Here is a 20,588-nt window from a genome sequence, read left to right on the forward strand (position 1 = left end):
GTGGAACTCTCTGCAGTTGAGGTAATGTGTTTCCAAAAGATAATGCTGTTCGAACTTGTAATTATGGTTCATTATTTGAAATCCTTCATTATTAGGGTGAGTGCTGTAAATAAATGTTTTAAGGTCACACTTCACTACTGACGTTGGTTCCAGTACAAAAAAAAAAAACGTGTATACACATATTTGAAAAGTTTAGGCTATGAGGCTAAGTATAATGCTCCCAGAATGCTCTCTGATTAGATGCAAACGAAGTGTCATTTAGTAAAATGTTTTGATGCATGCTAGTATTTCCCAAAAATATTTCTAATGGAAAATCAGTGTAACCATTTCCAACACGATTATGGAAAGCATGAAAATAAACAAACACTGACAAAGCCAACTGATCTGACATATTTTTATAAGTCTTTTAGTTTCATCAATGCGTGTCTTGTTTTGACATGGCTTTTGTAACACTTTATTGTTGTGGGAGCTACCAGGCCCTCAACATTGTAACAAACACTGTCAAAAAAAACAAAAAACGTTTTTGAACTCTAAAAGCACACGTTGCCACCAGTGGCATAACAAAGGCCCCGCAGCCGCCCTCCAGGGGGCCCCTTCAGCACAGCACCTGCCCTGAGTGAGTCTGGAGAGGGGGCTCCTCCATGTTCTTTGCAAAGGGGCACCCTCCAGTTTCATTATGTCACTGATTGCCACTGTAGTTCCTGACACTGAACAAAACTACTTTGTGTGCCAATATGCTCCTTGTGGAAGAGCAGAATGCGATCACTCAAAGTAAAGCCAGCCGAAAGAGAGAGAGAAATAGAAGTTTAATAAAAACAAAATGTCTTTGTTAACACCAGACCTAATTAGGGACCAAGACCCACATGTAGGTAGCTTTTTGCATGTCGCAAACAGCGACTTTCGCTGTTTGCGACGTGCAAAAAGCACACTGCGATGCACAAACCCAGTTTTGCGATTCGGTAACCTGGTTACCGAATCGCAAAACGGGTTTGCGACTCGCAATTAGGAAGGGGTGTTCCCTTCCTAATTGTGACTCGCAGTGCAATGTAGGATTGTTTTGCGAACGCGGGCGCAAACCAATCGCAGTTTGCACCCATTTCAAATGGGTGCTGACACTTTCGCAAAAGGGAAGGGGTCCCCATGGGACCCCTTCCCCATTGTGAATGTCACTGTAAAAAAAAATTCAGAGCAGCCAGTGGTCCTGTGAACCACTGCCTGCTCTGAAAAAATGAAACGAAAACGTTTCATTTTTCGTTTTTGTAATGCATCTCGTTTTCCTTTAAGGAAAAGGGGCTGCATTACAAAAAAAAAAAAAAAACTGCTTTATTGAAAAGCAGTCACAGACATGGTGGTCTGCTGTCTCCAGTAGGCCACCATCCCTGTGAGGGCCGCCATTCGCAAGGGGGTCGCAAATTGCGACCCACCTCATGATTATTCATGAGGTGGGCATTTGCGAAGCCCTTCCGAATCACAGATGGTGTCAGGGACACCATCCTACATTCGGATTTGCGACTCCCAAATTGCGAGTCGCAAATCTGAACCTACCTACATGTGGCCCCAAATTCTTAAAGAAAGTCACAAAAGTGCACCCATGGTATATGTCGTACCCCTATAAAATATATGTGAACTGTATTTTAGCATGGGTAAATACGCATGTGTAGATTTGCTCATGTGAAAATCTATTGAGCATTTGCAAGTTCATTTTCCCTCCAGCCACTTTCTTCCCAACCCTGGAAGAAGTTCTAATTCTGCCATTGTCAGGAGTAAATGTCCAACCTTTCTTATTATGGGAAAATATTAGAGAGAAGCTGGTGAAAATCTTTAAAACATGCAGGTTAGTAGGTTTGCAGACTCAAAGGCATTCCAGCCCTGGAACTATTGCTTACTGCTTCCTCCAGCCCCAGTATGCAGATCTGCAGAAAGGTGGCAAAATAAGGAAATTGCTACAGTAGGGATTGAAACTGCAAGTATTCAAGCCCTACTGTGGGAGTAGCCCTGGCATAATCAGAGAGGCTAATATCAGAGCTCTTACATAATGAGATTGCTGCCATTATTTGGCGCCACACTACATGGCACCAAAGGGACAAGTAGATCTTTTTACAGGACAAGTAGATTTGTGAAGCAACCTGTCCCCTGGACAAGTAGATATTTTAATAAATTCCACACCCCTGGAGATTGTTGCTTTCATTGAGACCCATTCCTGCTTATTGGGACTTACAAATAAGCAGTTCTCCTTAGTACATTTCTGTTGCTCTGAACATTACACTATCTATCCATGCTTGGAAATGTTTATTATTTGTAAGTCTGTTTTTGCAATTTTTTTTTCTATACGATTTTTAAATATTTTAAAATAACTTTATATATAAAGTGCTCAGATTTTTATGTCTGAGCTACAGGAATGTTGACATTGAGAAAGTTATCCATAGTCTGGTAATTCTGTTCTTGGTCTATTGTGATAATGAAATTAATTAAACATTTATGTTGCGTAGGTGGAGATGGACATGAAAACTGGACACCACCATTTGGAGATCTCTACTTTAGAAGCATCAGACTAGCCTTAAAAATTGTTTTCTGTTGTGCAGTTTTAACACATCCTACCAAAGAACCCACAATGCCAACTGTTGTTGTGATGGATGTGTCCCTGTCGATGACCCGGCCGGTGTCCATTGAAGGCACAGAGGAGTACCAGAGGAAACACCTAGCAGCCCACGGACTCACCATGCTCTTTGAGCACATGGCTACTAATTATAAACTTGAATTCACAGCTCTGGTAGTATTTTCCTCACTTTGGGAACTGATGATCCCTTTTACCAGAGATTACAACACACTGCAGGTACGGATATCAAAGCATGCATTCAAACTCATTCTGCAGACTCGTATCAGAGCCATTCTTTTGTATGGAGACCAAAAAATGCCCTTCCTAAGTTCTTGTTCTGGGGAGGCATGCATTAGTTTTTTTTATTCTGTATTTTCTCCTTGTGTGTCTGTGTGTTTTGAGTGTCTTGCTCTGTGCCTTCATTAGATTTAAATAATAGGAGAATCAAGTACATGCCTCCACACTTTGTATTTGGTTTTGTGCTAAATTCAGTTGTTACTGTTGAAACAAATCCAGGAAAGAGATACCACAGAAAGACCCAGTGCTCAGGTTTGAGAAGGTCATAGGCCTATTGGCATTCCTCTTTTTTATATTTTAAAAAGCCTTTAGTTTATGTACGAGTGGTTGCTGTAAAGTTTGTGATTAGTTAACAGTTGTATGTGGTAGCTGCAACATTTGAGTTTTAGCACGTGGGATTAATAGAAGTACGAACTTTAATAATATATATTTACACATTTATATATTGTTATTGCCGCAATCAACTTACTTTTCTGTAGGACAGTACTTCACTGTAGTACGTTAGTGCAAGTGTTATGAAAGGGGTACTTCAACAACCGTTCTCCCCCTTCTTTTTACATTTTTTGAGATGCAAGGGGAAATTAGGCTATTAAAATGTTTTTTGAGATCCACTGCATCTGCACCATGTTGACGTCACAGGTTGCCCTGTTGGTGCCCAGAGTGAAGTGCAAATCGCCCCAATATCTGCCCGATTTGGTCATAGCTAGGCTTACCCTGTGAGGATTGCATGCCTGTCTGTAATGGAACTGAGTTGATGTAAGAGTGTCAAGACTTGTCCATCATTTTTATCCAATGAGTTGGGAGAAGCTGCAGCCTATTGTACTTTTGAAACCAATATTCTTCCTTGTGGAATGAGTATTACTTCTTGTCGGTAAACTGATGTATTTATATCGGCCCCTTCATATGTGTGAGGTATTGGAGTGCTGCACTAGTTGGCAGAATGGCACTCTGTTGACTCGAGTAGTATTTATATTGTGTTTCGCAACTTTACTGTGGACTACCGATTCATGCTAATGAGTACTTCTGTTCTTAATATTCAGGAAGCTTTAAATAACATGGAAGACTATGATAAAACGTGCCTGGAGGGAGCCCTTGCAGGAGTCTGCAACGTGGTGCAGCAGGAGTGGGGAGGCGTAGTCCCTTGTCAGGTAAAATGCATGTAACTGCAGGCGTTTGAAGGTTTATTACTTGAGACAAGGAACATTTTAAAAGCTGCAGCATTTGGAGTATGTTTGTCAAGTACATTGTTCAGTCTCACCTAATTCAGTACCCTCCCCCCCCTATTTTGTCTGTTTATTTGACACTTATGCATCCCCCTGTTATCACTGGTAATCCTTGCATTCTAGCACACTTGATAACCATGATTTCGAGTTGGGTTGCAGAGATGTGCTATCAGTAGGGTGAGGAGTGTGCCTTTGTCAGACTTAGAGTTTTATGGGTTTGCCTGGTGAGGTAATTTGGTGTGGGTATTAGTGCAGTGGTTGTGTGCTGTAGGTGGAATGCTGTGTATAGTTAGGTAATGGTGTTTATCCTTCTCCAAAAGATGTGTCCTACAGAAGCCGGTTGTGGTAGTTGAAATCTACAGACATTGTCTTATACTGAATCAGTTGTATGTCTAGGACTTAAGGAAGGGGGGCTTTTTCTAACAATCCAGCACACTAAAGCCTTTTTGGGTATATCACCCATTCTAAATAGCTAATATTTTTTTTTTAAATGGACAAAACTCATCTTAGAAAGGTAGGGTACGATTGATGGTCTGTGCTTCCAAGTTCTAAAGGGATTACTATAACGGATCTTGAAGTGGTTGTATTTTGTCCAGGGGAGTGTTGTGACTTACGTTGACAGTACTATAGAGATAATCTGCTTTCTTTATTGTTACCCTTTGTACTTTGTTCTCTCTGGTTAGTTTTGGGTAGAGGGACAATAACGAGCTCTTTTGCTGATTTCTAGGGCTGCCTAGGGAAATAATTCAGAATGTGTAAGGGTGTGTTTTATAACAAAGTACATATTTCTTTTCATTCTCTTATCTTATTTCTTTTCAGATTGTTCTGGTAACTGATGGCTGTCTGGGTATTGGGCGAGGCTCCCTACATCACTCTCTAGCCACACTCAGCCAGAGAACAGACAGCAACCGGTTCCCGCTGCCATTCCCGTTCCCATCCAAGTTGTACATCATGTGCATGGCCAACCTTGAAGAGGTGACATTGCAACACTACTTTGAATGTTACAAAAAACACTGACTCAAATGGGGGGGAGGGGTATACAAATGTAACCTTTGCATTATATAATTAACTTAAATACATGCACCTGTATGTAATGAACAGTTTTATGTTCTTTTACAATTATGTGTTTCATATTGGATTATGAATGCCAGGGAGTATTTTATCATGTACCTCACTATGGCCATATGTCCTAGCCAGTGCCACTATAAAAATTCATAAGCAAAAAAGAGTGACTCTGAGGTCTATTGTATTCGAAAAGCAGTTACTTTAGTCAAACATTCATATATTTTTATAGGTATGGCAGGAAAAATATTTTCTGTGGTGCAAGAGGAATGAGATTAATTTGCCTATCTCATTATAATAAGTCATATTAAGACAGATCGCAATGTGACATGTTATGTGCAATATGGGAATAATATAACATTTTTTAGTAAAAGAGCATGAGTCAATGAAATCAAACATGAAATAATACTATATTCGAATATCAACTGTTCAAGAAGGCCTTTCTGTTTCAGACATTATGCGTTGGATTTGCTTGTGTTCCCCATTATTAAACTAATCAGACTAGTGTTCAGGGAGCCAGTGGGGTAATTGGCACAGCTCATTATATCACCCATTGATATCCTTCAAATGTTTTTTTTGTTACACTTTTACCCTACAATGGAATCGTCAACCTGTTTTGACCTCAGACATAATTCAAAAGAGTCTCATCAGGAAGTTGACTGACCAAGACTGAAAAGTTCTGCGAAAAAAGACAACTTTAAATCATTTCACGCAAGAATGAATTTAGTGACATTGTGAATAAGTTTGTACACCTGCACATATCTCACAGTTTCCCTTGATGCCAGTGTTCTTTTGTGGTAAACAAAAATTTGCGAAACTTGCTACATAATCCATCATTAGATGCGTGATTTGCAGATTTTATAAAAAAAATTGTTTTAGCAGAAACAAATTAAAAGTCATTTAAATTGTTACACTGGGTGCTGTCCCTCGTCTGACGTTTTGTAAAAGGTAACGGATTAGCTCTCAGTCTTCAATTGCGATATTCAGTAATTTAAAGAGGTAGCCTTTTACTGAGGCTTGTGTAAACGTTCAAATTGATGGACTAAGTGAAGAACCGTGTCTGCTTTAGGCAAATAAAATAATGTAACTGAAACTAGGAGGGAAGCACCATTCTTTCTTTTTCATAAAATCTTTCGCTGTTTGAACAAATTCATGTTTACGTCAGGTTGCTGTGCGGAGGGCAGCAATCATTGCAAGAGAACCCTCCGATTTAAGAAGAATACCAGACATGTTGAATCTTTTTTTTGTTAAATGTGTGTCTTGATTCCTAAATTGTTTCATAGCTGAATAGGTGCATACGTACTGTATGATGCAGGACTCTTTCTCCCAGAATTTCTAGCAAGAACACAAGTTGATTTTTCATGGAAATTAAACTGAGCAAAACATTAAAAAATGCATGCATTTAATGTACCTACTCCTATTGATGCAGATTCTATGCAACAGGTGTACACCTGAAATGGATGCAATTAGAATATATTTTTGCACATAAGTTCCAAAACTAGTAGGAAGAATACGCACACGCCTGGGAGATGCGCAAACAGTTGTGAAACTTTGCAACGTATTGGTGTACACCTGCACTAAATTAAATCGACTATTAATTTGTTCATTCAGAGTTACCTATTTGTATTATTTTGCTTAATGCATTAGTGTAAAACAACATCTTAATGCCATTTCTTATCAAAAATGTACAATTTTTGTACCTATTCTTTTGTGCCTCCACTTGGATATTGTAGCACAAAACCTCATTTAGAGTCCTTCCAAGGCCAAATAATTAAGGTCCTTTTGACCAGGCTGGGGACAACATTTATATACAGTCATTTTCAGAAAGCTAATACTTGGCACATTCAGTAATGGGAAACCAAAAAGGATCTGTTTAGACCTAATTATTCTATTATGCATGCATACAAACTGTTCTCTTTTGACCTTCTTCCTGGTGAAGCTCAGTATCCAAATATTGTTATATGTCCAAATCTAAATAAAACAAATTTAGCCCAGAAGTCAGAAAAGAAGAGATCAAATAGCTAACATGTTAAGTCACGTGCAAGCGTGCACTTTTGAACCAACAAGACTTGTTTCCAATTCAGCCTGACTCCCTACTCTTTTGTTTTTATCTTTAAAGAAATCCAAAGAACATAGTGTTTCAGGGTTTTTGCTAGGCACACCAACCGGTCTTCTAGACCTCACGAAGATTGTTTCATGTTTACTATCCAATAACCTGATATAGCACTCCTCCTTGAATATCATACTTCAGTGAGGTTAATAACCCCTTTGCCATTATATCAACAGAGCTTAGGTTCATGGTGCTCACTAAGAGCTGTAAGTTAGAAAGCTTGGGTCCCAGTGCACTCTTCCAGCAACAACTTCCCATGCTCGTATTCTGATTGTCGCAACTGTTATATGATAGACCTTGTGCAGGGAAGCCAGTGGTCGATCATTCTGTTTGTTCCTAATAAACAAATGCCTCTTCATTACAAACGTTGACATAGGAGCTGCTTTAATTATATGGACCACAGAAACAGTTGGATGTAAAAACAAAAATATATAATCCCATATAAGTGTTTTCTTTAACTTGTTGAAGTTTAGTGTCTGCTGTAAGCCATATGACATGAATAATATTTGATTAATAGAGTGGCTTTTTTATCCTAGTCTTACACTAACCTACTTTTAGAACATTGCTTCTTGATCATAATCACACCAAAGAAGGTTTAGTCCATCCCCAAGATCAAAAGCTTGCTTCAGGTATTGTACCTGACTAATCTGTCAAAAGTTACCTATTGGCCAACATCAAGAAAACAGTCTGCCAGAATTTTTAAATGTCTGGACTGTGTGGGAGTAATGTAAAACTGTGATTAGGTCAAAGCCGCTCTGGGTAACCCAAAACAATCCTAGCAAAAATGCTAAAATCAGCTCCCTTCTCCATCTTCTCACAATCTCCCTCTTTCTAGCTATCCAGGCATCCATTCTCTCGCTCCTTCTTGCCCTCTCTCTTCTCACTCTGATTGCTTTCTATCTTCCCTCTCTCTCTCCCTTTTTCTCTCTGTTTCTTGAAGTCTCCCCAAGCAATTAATGTCTGGGTGATTGGGAAAGTGACAGAGGCACAAGAAACTGCCTGGGGTTTTCAAAACTGGCCTCAAGGGGCCTCACCCACCCGGGAAATGCCAGGTGGAAAAAAAGGCCAGCCCGGTCCTGGATTAGGTGTTAAAAGTTAGGTTTGGCTAGCATAATTAAATTAGCATCTCCCGGTTCACTGCTCAGTCTGTACCAACATTTTTCCTGCCAAGATTTTGTCTCTGACATTGGGCAATGCAATAAAGCTAGACAAAGGAGAATCTTTCATGGCCGTTTTAGTTACTATGTGAAAAGGTTTTCCAGTAAACAGGCATTTCCTGTTATGCTCCTATTTAAAGAAAAATGACTTGCATAGCACCATGGACAGGAGGCTAGTGATTATGTTTTGGGTGTAGTAAGATTCCTTGACTGCCAGGCTACCATATATGTTTTTGGCAGACTGTGTCGAGATACATTTTCCTACACATTAAAATAAAAATAAAAAAAATATAAAAAAAAATAACATCCCGATTTTATTGCAGTATTTTATATATCGTAATAAGGAATGCTCACAGCTGTAAACTGTGATTCCTTTTAGCAAGCACCACTGTTCAATAAGGCATTTATTTTGCTACTTACAACGTGTGGGCCTGATTTACAGTTGAGGGTGCCTAGAGAAGTTATAGAACAAGAACTGGCATTATTGTCAGACTTCTTCTTTGATCCACTTCCTTCCAGTGTGTCTCTGTATCCCCACCTCATCACTTGATTTCTCTCTCATTTCCTCAGTGTTTCCCAACCCCTGCACTTTCAACAAGCTGTCTTTGGTAAAAAAGCGGTCATACATCAATAGTTATTTAATTGCTATCCAAGAATTCTTATTTGGGTGTCTTACTCTCAACAGTCTGATTAATATGCTAAAGTATTTTAATACAGTTCGTATGTGCTTTAAGGTTTGTAACCTGTGCATGTTGTTCCTCTGCAGCTTCAGAGCACTGATGCCTTGGACTGTCTGGAACGTCTCATAGACTTGAACAATGGGGAAGGTCAAATTTTCACCATTGATGGACCACTATGTTTGAAAAATGTGCAGTCTATGTTTGGGTGAGTATCTTCAGTGTCAATGCTAGACATTGCTCCACAGTGACTCTGTAAAGGATGGCCTTCAAAAACTGTATTACCTGTGGTACTCTTTTCAAATGGTTACTTGGCAAAAACAATCTCTTGCTGTTGGTATTTTAACTATATGCAAAACTACAACAGGATATGATTCTGACATGAGAAATCTGTTGACAATGGCAGTTGAATGTTATGCTGTGAACCTACCACTTAAAAGGTCCCATGATCTGTGTCCGGATCCTCTGTGTCTTATCTTATCCCTCTGGATATAGCAGTTTGCTGTGGTTTAGCTGCAACTGCCACAGCAAACACTTTGGTTTTTGAAAGCAGGACCAGTCAAACAGGTCCGCTGTAAAAAAACAAAGCTTTCATCTCTGTCCCCTGCACTCATACAGGGGACAGAGATTAAATGCTTCAGCAAGCAGGGAGCTGCTGTTAAAGCAGCTAGTGCTTGCTGAAGCAATTGCACCACGGGGGGTCTTGCGGAGGATCCGCATCCCTATATATACAAATTTGGTTTTCATTTAATAACTAGAAAACTACTGAACGGATTTACACTAAATCACAACAAACATTTGCAATGCAATGGGTTTTGCAGTTTCTTGAGTTAGAGCTATTGGCGTTGCAAGTTCATAACTGTATTTTTCTTGCCACATAAATTGGCCAAACCTGCCTCATAATTTGGTCTTTTCCTGCCACATAATTCCAGTGGCCCTGCATATAACTAAAGCTCTTCCATTTACATTCTTCCTCTATCTGCAGCCAAAAATGAAGATGTTGCTGTTTAGCATCCTAATTTAAATCTGCCATGCTAATTCCAATAGAATACCACTTTCACCACTCCACCATCAGAGTTGCTGGCTGGCTAACAGAATTCCTAACACAAAACAGCCACGGAGGAGTAACAAGAGAAATAAGAAGGGTCACCCAAACATATTAAGAGTGTTCAAACAGTCATAGTGTAAAAAGGATGTTAAGTTGGCCTGTATCATGGTCATAATTGCAATAAGGAGAGATTAATAAAACATATACAGGCATCATATAATCCCAATAAAAACTTTTAGCAGAAATAAGTGTTTGGCATTAGACTGTAAAGCCCAGAAAAGCCCCTAGAAGGCACCACAATGAAAATAGCATTTGTAAGAAACGTGGTCATGTTACCATATAGTAAGCTCCTAGAGGGCATAACCGCATGAAGAAAATGACTAAACTATTACAGTGCAACCATATGTTTAGCACTACAGGGCATAGTACATTACACATTTTCAGGGCTAACATGCCTACTGCAATGATATTACAAACAATACCCTTAAAACACAAACTACTCTCATCTGTAAAATAAACATTCCAGCCACGAGGGAGGTTAAAAAAAAACTAAATGGAGGGAGGGGTTATTATTTTGGGGTCCCCACTAAACTAGTGTGGGGCCCTGAGATGGTCTAGAAAGAAAGAGCAGGTTGTGGTGAATGTTTTGAAGGTAGCCCAATTGTCCTTGGGCCACCACAGGCTGAGTTATGAGCAAACATGTTTTGTAAAAGAATGCCCTGCAAAGCATTATGGGCCGACCGAGTGCAGCAAATATTGTCGTATGTTGACTATTGCTCAGAACAGCCCCCAGAGGACACCATAATAAAAACATTTGTAAGAAACATGGTTATGTAACCACATAATTAGCCCCTAGAGAGCACAATCACATGAAAATAGAATGGCACAAAGTAATGTAGTACAACCATATACTTAGTCCCTAGAGAACATAGTGCCTTACACATGTTCAGGCCTACTGCAGTACTAAGGCCCTTAGAACACAAAATACTCCAAGCTGTAAAACAGAAGTTTCAGCCGTAAGACAGATTAAAAAGGGGCTGAATGGTCGGAGGGGTTATTATTTGAGGGTCCTTGCTAACCTAGTGTGGGAACCCAGATTGTATCACGCTGAACATTCTGGTGGTGGCCCCATTGTCCTAGGACCAGCACAGGCTGAGTTATGGGCAAAAATGTTTTGAAAAAGAATGTTTGCGAAGCATTATGGAGAGACTTTTCCCGAGTGCAGTGAATATTGTAGTATCGGCTCTCCCGTTGTAGATTTCTGTGTCTTTTAGTAAAGCATTTATCAATTATAAGTGTTTTTAGGGAAAGTTATGGAGCGTGAAGGGAAGAGTCAAAAGAGATGCCTCTGAGGTAACAGTGTGAACAATGTTACCAGCACTCCAATACTGCCGATGGAGTTTGCGCTTTTGCTGCTGTGAGGTCCATGGATGCCACAGAGCACAAGGGGAGAGCCAAAAAGAAAACAAGCATTTGCAATGCAGTGGCTCTCGCATTTGCTCGAGTTAAAGCTATTAGCGTTGTAAATGCCTAACCGGTCTTTTCTTGTCACATAAACTGAAAAGCAAAACAGTTACACATAGGCGAGCCGATGGCCACCATGAGAGCAAAGCAAACACACAAAAGGAAACTGAAGCTCGCTGGCAGTGAAACGTATCTGCAAAAGTGCAATTATCCATGTAACAGGCAAAAGTGCAATTATCCATGTAACAGGCAAAAGTGCAATTATCCATATAACCGGCAAAAGTGCAAATATCCATGTAACAGGGTTGATGTCATGCAAAGCGCTTTACTACTGCCTAGTGAGATCGCGCTGCCTACGACATAAAGAGTAAAAGTAGTGCAGAAACCTACAAAAAACATGGAGCATGGTATGTTTTCAGTAGTTGGCCGGTGCACTTGAGGCGGGCTAAACACCGGAAAAGGCATGAAGTATGCATGCCTTTCACTATTTAAATCAAGCTCATTTTAAAAGGCAAGCCCACAAACCAACCAAACTGATGGGCTTGACATGGGTATGGTTGAAAGCCCACAGAGAGATTACAGTAGGGACAGAGCGAATTACGCACGACCCTAAAAATAATTATCCATGTAACAGGGTCAGTCTGCAAGGCGGTAACAAAACCGCCCCAAGGCGGGACAAACGTAAAGCAATTACCAATGACATCAAGGGATTTTTTGAAAGGCAAGCCCACAAACGAGTTAAAGTGATGGGTGTGAGGTGGGCGTCGTTAAAAGCCCACAATATTTACAACAGGTCAGAACGCTTGCACACTGTACCTAAAAAGGGTGCTTTAGGGCCAAGAGCGACCTTTCTGCCAAATGTGGTGTAGTTCTGTCCAGTGGTTCAGGTGCTATTGCTGTTCAAAATCCCTATGAAAAAATAGATGGGGAAAAAGCATTTTGGAACCCCCCCCCTTTTTTTTCTCGGCCCCTACTTGACGGATCACCCCAAAACTTTCCAGACAGGCACTGAAGTGAACGTCATATTTTCTTGGAAAATTTCATGAAGATTCATCGAACAGTGCCAAAGTTATTAGCAAAACAAAAATCGCCCGTTCCATAGAAACTAGGTCCTAACTATAACAACCTACTGGCGACTGCCAGTAGGTAATATACATGTATACACACACACACACTCTTCACTTTGCTGATGACACCCTGTAATGATGTGCTTGCATGCCAATAAAACAATGTAGGAATTAAGCTGCTTTTCTGGTGTATTGAGTGTTAGGAATAACAAGATCTACATTGGTACAAACAATTGGTTATGGACAGAAATCACTAAGGTAAATCTATTCCAAGTTATAGTTAAATGCAGGATCGTTGTGGCTAGTTACTAAATATATCTCTTATTGCTTTTAGGCAAGGCACTAAAGGCCCGATACAGAGTTTGGCAGATGGATGCTTTCTTTAAATGCAAGGGAATATCCTAGCCACTTCATTATATTCTGATGCACTTGTAATAAGTGGGACGGGCTATCCTTCCTGTTTGTCACCGAGTACCCAGCTGAAAAAAATTAAGTGAAGGTCTTAAATCTTGAAAGCCTCAGTACTCAACAGAAATGATGAGCCAGCGTGCTAGTGTTCAGTGACTCCATTTTCTGTCTTATCCATTTGAACCGCTGGCCCTCAGATTCTTGTGTGTTCGTTTGCTCCAGAGGCTGTGAGAGATGGAATAGTGCAGTCATTGCGTCTTTCTGCAAGCATAGTGGGTTCGGACAACAGGATCGGAAAAACACCCAAAACACAGGTGACAGAAAAGAGAGAGAACTGAACTACTGTATGTGTCAAAGCTTTACTGACAACAGATTTGTGATCATGCACGTATTTTATCAATGTCACTTTTCAATATACAACACAATACATCCGAGGAAATGTACATATGATAAGTGTTCCTTTGTGTTGTTTTCATTCGGCCTTTTTTTTTATTTTTAGCAGTTCCATGATAGTGTAACCCCCAATGCGGTTTCATGATGGCAGGTGTGGGCAGAGTTAAGATCCACCTTTCATTCGTGACTTATCACGTGACAAATAGCTCAGGTGAAGCCAAAGGTTGCTTTATTCATGCAGATCTTGAACTCGGGATACTGGAACAACGTGATGACTTGGATGCCACTATGATGCTTCGTGTTGTTCTATATCTGTGCCCAGATGGAAGGTGACATTGTACATCATGGCGCAAGCGAGGATGCTCTTGCACAGTAGACCGGGGTCTACAGCAGAACGCCTGCTGTGACTCTACGATCACGGGTCTTGAAATTACCTTCCTTATATCACTGCCAAATTACATCAGGTTTGATGTAAGGAATGAGGGGCTCCAGTCATTGGTTTGTCCTGCACCATACTTCCCTGAATTTAGCTGCTTAATTCACCAAGCACCCAAGCTTCACCATAGTCGTCAGACAACGGCTTGCGCTCCCCCTGTTTTTATTAACATAATTGAAGTCTTTTGCCCTGTCTCCCCAAACATCAAAAATGTGGCTTATGTATTATAAATCTGCGTCTCTATTTTTGGTGTCTTTTTCGTAGCCTGAAGTTGCGTAATCATTTGTGTGAAGTCTCATTTGACCGGCGTGTCACCTCTCTGGCTGCCACTTCACCAGTGCTTCGTGACTTGAGGGGGGCACATATGAAGCCTCTCGGATGCATGGAGCCACACTGTCGGCGCTGCCCTTTCTTTCTCCATTTCTTGTATAAACCCCATTGCTTTACAGCCGGGTTTATGCTCTGTCAGACCATTACCCTCATTCTGACATGCACGCTTGCATGTAATCTGGCCGACATGTTCAATCTAAATACACTGTATTAAAAAGTCTGGTGCTAGTAAAACTATTTGACAGTGTTTTTTACATAAAAAGTTTGAGCTAGGATCAACAAGCACACCTTTTAATGAACAACAGCAGTGTTAAAATCTGCATTGTCCTGCTCAAGGCCCATGACCAGGTCAGTACTAAAGGATGAACCAAGCCCGCTTCCTCCCCAGGGTGACCCCCTTCGTCCCCGACTGGCTTTTCTGAATTGTTAAATGCCCTCTAGTCTGGCTCAGACACCTCATTGTGTTTGGTGGTGTTTATTGTCGCTTCTCTTCTTGAGGTGAGTGTTGTCTCCTTGACTGAACGTCCAGGTCACCCACCCAGGCCACTGGTGGGGTGTGTTTGAAATCCAGAGGTTTGGCAGCAGTTTGGACGTCTGCTGGCTGAGGTGCCCTTGTTTTCTTTAGAAGTATGTCACAAAGCCTACAATCGGAACTGTGTCGTAGTCGTCAGACGGTTGGCATTTCATTGAACTGGCTTTTCTGAAAAAACCTAAGCCTGGAAGACAGAAGACACAGCTGTGGTGTTGCACTCTGCCTTTTTCATGCATCTGACACAGATATAGAGTTGTAGCTGCGCATCTCTCAACAATTAGGAGTTCTGACTTAAGGTTTACGAGAGAAATAAGTGACCATAATTGTCTGCGTTGTCCCGCGAAACCATGATGTGAAAAACGGCCCTTTCTACCCCCACTTGCCTTTAATGTCTCTCTTCAGGCACGGTGTAGGCAGAAAAGAGAGAAAACTATTCAAGACAAGGGTGTGTTACTGTTCACTATGTAATGACGTTATTTATGAATCTGTTTTATTGCTTTTGTTCGCAGTTTAGTTTATTCTTTTACAATATAACGATATTTGTTAATTTGCTGTTAGAAAGCAGCGCTCAGTCGTGTTTCACTCGTGATGTCAGAGGGAAAGATTATCTGTTTGTAAAACCTTTGTCGATAATGACTGACTAGAACCCAAACAGAACATAAACTGTGAGGTTTGGGAACATACCAAATCGTGTTGAGGTATCAAGGCTGCTGTGAAATTGAAAATCACCCTGTGCCAACTTTATCACCTGCTCAGACAAGGAATACATTCTGCTTTTATTTATTGTTCCTTCTTATAACGTATCTGCTACTCCATCAGAGATTAAATGGCAGCGTTGTGCCTCGCACTAAGACAAATGCCATTTGACAAATTGACTGTTCTATACTTAAAATATGAAATGTCGATGTATACTTTCAGTTTTGATTAGTGTTTCAGGCACACCTGTCAGATTTTTGGATTGCTGCATTACACAGGGAATTAAACCCTTTCTTTTCGGACATTTTTTTAAAAATTTTTTTCGCAGAGATTCTTAAATCCTCCACTAATTTCACAGTAAAATAAAAAAAAACATTTTTTTGGCCCAGGCGGGGTCACTGGGGTACCCTAGCACCAGGCCCTGGTGGTCAGGGTATTCTTACCCTGACCACTTTCATTTATTTTTAACTTTTTTGGGGGAGCTGGCTGAGCCAGAGTCCCAAAATGGCTGCCAATACTTCCTGGTTGAAGTGTTGGCAGCCATTAAGATATCAGCACGGGGACTGTTGGATCTGCGGAGGACCCGTGTTCCTAGATGTCTATATTTTTTACTTTCAATATCTCAAAAACTAATTAACAGATTTATACCAAAGCACGTTTCTGGACCAAGAGTTAGCTTTCTGCCAAATTTGGTGTAATTCCATCTAGTGGTTTGGGCTGTTGTAGTGTCTAAAAATCCCTATTGAAATTGCGTGGGGGAAAAAGTGTTTAAAGGCCCCCCCACCCCCCTCCTTTTTTTTTTTTTTATTTCGGCCCTCATGTAACCAATCACCTCAACTTTCAAGACAGCAGATGAAGTAAGTGGAGTACTACTTTTGAAAATGTTGTGAAGATATACATTTATTACCTACTGGCTATTGCCAGTAGGTAGTTATAGTTGGGACCTAGTTTCTATAGAAAAATAGTTTTTTTTTTTGCTAATAACTTTGGCGCCGTTTGATGAATCTTCACAACATTTTCCAAGAAAATACGACGCTCACTTCAGCATCTGTTTGAAAAGTTTTAGGGTGATCGGTTGAGCAGGGACTAAAAACTCTTTTTTTTTTCCCTATTGGGAATTTGAACAGCAATAGTTCCCGAACCACTGGATGGAATTACACCAAATTTGGAAGAAAGGTAGCTCTTTGTCCAGAAACACACTTTTTGTGATTTGGTGTAAATCCGTTCATTAGGTTTCTAGTTATTAAATGAAAACCAAATTTGTATATATAGGGATGCAAATCCTCCTTCGATCCTCCTCCGATCCTTTCTGGATTCAGAGGAAAAACAAGGATCTGATTGGCTGGCCGCAACCTGACAAAAAAGTTGTGACTGCCATTTTGTTTCCTGCATTGCCTGGGGGTGGATAAAACGGTGTAAAAACATAGAAGGTATCCTGGCCCCATAGGACACATGGAGGTGGACCCTTAATGGGCAAAAAAGTGCCCTTTTCTGACACTCCTCCTCGGATCCTGGGGAAAAGCAAGGCCCTGATTGGCTGGCTGCAACCTGACAGAAGGTCATTAAAAAAAATCATATAAATTCACAGAAAAAAGTTTAACATAAGTAAAACTGCTGAATTTCTGTGTTTTTGTACATCCATTCATCCAAGAGATATGTCTGCTTTGATCTGTGCTGCCCCTTGGCGTTGTCATGTGGTGTTGGGTGCGGCACCGGACATGACATATCAAAGTTACTCCTTGAAGATACGCGCACTCAGGATGAGGATTTGTCAAACAAAAGTATTTTGTTACAGTGCTCCCAGCTCCTGCTACGTGTTTCAGCCTTTGCTCATGCTCAGTACTTTGTTTTGGCAAATCTTTACCCTGAGTGTGTGTTCGTGTCTTTGTGGAGTAACTTTGATATTACTTACTGGCGATATTCAGTAGGTAGTTATAGTTAGGATCTAATTCCCATAGACAAAACGTTTTTCGTTTTGCCAATAACTTAGGCACTGTTTGATGAATCTAGACAACATTTTAAAAACTGGGATGCTAATTACTTCAGCTGCTGTGTGGTAGGTTTCAATATGATTCTTCAAGTGTGGGCCCGAGAAAAAGGAGGAGGGGAGCAAAATGTGTTTTTCCCATGCAGTTCCCTATAGGGATTTTGAAAACTACTACAGATCGAACCGCAGAACTAAATTACACCAAATTTGGCTGAAAGCTCGATTTTGGTCCAGAAATATCTCTTTTTGTGATTTGATGTAAATCCATGTAGTCGTTGTGGAGCTAATAAAGGGAAAAGAAATATGGATATCTAGGGACATGGATCCCCCGGATCCGAGCCAAGATGGAATAAAAAAAAAAAAAAACTCACATACCATACCCCCACTGCGCATGGCCAAGGGCTGTGTTCCATGTGGGACTGGACCTGTATGTGTGTGGCAGGGGTTGGGGTAGGGGTGGTTTGGGGGAGGGGAGAGTTTGCTGCCAGCCAATCCCCTTTATGTAAAACAAAACAAAACAAAAAACACAATTCACTGAAAACCCAAAAGTTGCAGGGACGTTATAGTTATGTTCACGGTTTACCCTAAAAAAAACATATAAATTCAGCAGTTTTAGTTATCCTTATAATTATCTGAAGAAACTATAAATTGTGTTGGAAAGCAACTTCAGGCTGTGAGTTATTATTTCTTAACATAGGTATGACTACAAGCATACCTATAACTGCAGAATTTCTATGGTTTTGTGTGGGCAGAACGTGAACCTAACCTATAACGTCCCTGTAATCTTTGTTTACTCCTCCAAGCCATTAGTTTCCTTAAAATACCCTTCTTGTAACTTTACTCACTCAATTTGGTCATGCTGCTGCCCACTTAACATTCACAGTCTGCTAGATAAGGATTGACAGCATTCCTAAGCTTGAACAAATACGTTTAATGACCTTGTGGTTATTCTCTTGGTTCATCAGCTCTCTCCTTTGTTTCGAGCTACCGCATTATATAGAAAAGTAACCAAGTGTGCAAAGTGGCATTGGGAGCTAAACACTCTGAGCTAAAAACACTGACAGAAGTCTGAATTAAAAGCATAGAGGGTTCTGACCACCACCTATTCATAAATTCTCTGTTTTAATGTGAAAGTTTTCTAGAGTGAGCAGACAGGAACTGCATGAAATTCTCATTTAGTTTGCTAAGCTAGGAGAGCAATCCCAGCCATCTTCCTCACAACTGTTCCAGCTCTTATTTTTAAAAGCTACTGCTCCTCTTTAGAACAGTTCTTACCTGAACATATTCTACTGAGGAAGAAGATATCACAAAGTTCTAGTTAAAGTCCCATTTACCACACTCCTCCCTTTTTTTTTTTTTTTTTTACAAACACAAATACCAGCACCCACCCACTGGAAACACTATGCAGTAACACTAAGGATACTCTGTCAAATAATTCATGGCAAATAACTCAAGAACAAAAGAAACACTGCACAGAAGTTGCCAAGTTCAAAAACATATGTACTACACGGAAAAACAAAACATTTGTTTATTAAAAAAAAAAAAAAATCTGTAGCCCAATTCTCTTTATTTTGTGTAAGTTTCTAAATACTTGGGTGACATTACAACTCTTTGGCTTCTACTTACTTCCAACCAATCTCTCTTTCCACCACTTCCCTTACCCTCAATGTCATCACACAGTGTCCCCATTCCTTCATTACCTCTTATCACACCACTCCTTTCAAGTTCCAAACAGCTAAATCCACCGTCTTGACTGCATTATTAACACTTTGACCACTCAGATGGGACTTAAGTACTTCACTCTCTGAACATTCGCAGGTTTTCTCATTCTCACCCAGTCACCATCCGTCACATACGCCACCCTTCGCCGCTCTTCTAGCATCAAACCATTTCTTTCTCTCCTTCATCTTTCTCACTTCTCTCTCCATTCAATTCTCACGTTCACCACCCTTCGTCTCACCCTTTTGAATTCACCCACTAGCAAGACATCAAACTGTTTTGCTTCTTCCCCCACAAGAACAAAATTTTTTTTAGCAGTTACCAAGTGTGGTGTCAAACGATACACTTCAATTCTTCTACACACCTCACATTTCCGCTACCCTCAACGTTTGTGAATCTAAATGGTTTCCTTTAACACTCTGTTAAAACACTGAACCATGCCATTGGCTTCTTGATGACATTTGTTGTGCTTGATGCCATTTTCTTCCAGGAAATCCTCCATCTCTTTGAAGACCACTTGGACTCCATTATCTGTCAGTAAAACCTCTGGTATTCCCTCTCTCCTTATGATATTTTTTCAGAACTGATAAACTTACTTTGTTTCAAGTCTACAAGTAAAGACTACCTGCAGCCACCTACGAAGCATATCTGTCAGAACCAACACATGTATTGCTTCACTGTTAGAATGTATGGGACCCAGTATATCCAGGGCCACTTCTTCCCACTGACCATTAGGCAAATTCTTAACCACCATCGGTTGAGTCAGAGGTTTCAGAAAATACACATTGCATCCAATACCTTAGAAACCTTTCCACTTCCACGTCCACTCCCGGCCACCAGGAGTCCAGTCTCAATCTCTCCTCAGTCTTGGAAATCCCTAGGTGCCCTTCATGAGCCGTAATCAACAATTCACCCCTCACAGAGGGAGGAGTACCCAGTCATGTCCCCCTGAAAAGCAATCCCTGTTTTTCAAACAACTCCTTCACATTCCTAAATCTTCCATACTTAACGCTGCTGTTATCTTTCCTCCTCCATCCCCAATTCAACAGTTTAAATACTTCCTGTATTATTTAATCGGCTTCAATCTTCTCTCAACTGGCTTTCAAAAATCACACCTCTCTCAGGTTCACAAACACAAGAATATTCTTCCATCTCCCTCTCTTCCAGCAGCTGATCGCCATCATGCTTTACCAATCTGGACAAAGAGTCAGTAGCTGGATTCTTTGCCCCTGGAATGCATTCCACCACAGGCCTTTACTTTTGTAAGGTTATCACCCATTTAGCGGTTCTGCAAGAGACTGCAACAATGCCTTTCTTGCACAATATTTTCCTTAACCATTTATGGTCCTTTTTGACTGTAAATTCACAGCCTCAAAGAAATGTTCT

General features: G+C 40.5%; 1 protein-coding gene across 2 annotated transcripts in view; it reads left to right on the top strand.

Moving 5' to 3' along the window:
• Positions 1-20,588, top strand: part of INTS14 (integrator complex subunit 14) — a 106,643-nt gene that overhangs the window by 14,106 nt on the left and 71,949 nt on the right. Inside the window, exons 2-5 of one of the 2 annotated variants that reach the window (XM_069222910.1) lie at positions 2,583-2,833; positions 3,934-4,041; positions 4,936-5,091; positions 9,212-9,330. In XM_069222910.1, coding sequence (XP_069079011.1) covers positions 2,612-2,833; positions 3,934-4,041; positions 4,936-5,091; positions 9,212-9,330 — 605 coding nt within the window. In that variant the 5' untranslated portion in view covers positions 2,583-2,611. Of the gene's footprint in view, positions 1-2,489; positions 2,834-3,933; positions 4,042-4,935; positions 5,092-9,211; positions 9,331-20,588 lie in introns of both variants that reach the window. The other variant, XM_069222908.1, reaches the window with a different exon arrangement.

The sequence above is a fragment of the Pleurodeles waltl genome, chromosome 3_1 (genome assembly GCF_031143425.1).
Source record: "Pleurodeles waltl isolate 20211129_DDA chromosome 3_1, aPleWal1.hap1.20221129, whole genome shotgun sequence".
Taxonomy (NCBI): Eukaryota; Metazoa; Chordata; class Amphibia; order Caudata; family Salamandridae; genus Pleurodeles; species Pleurodeles waltl.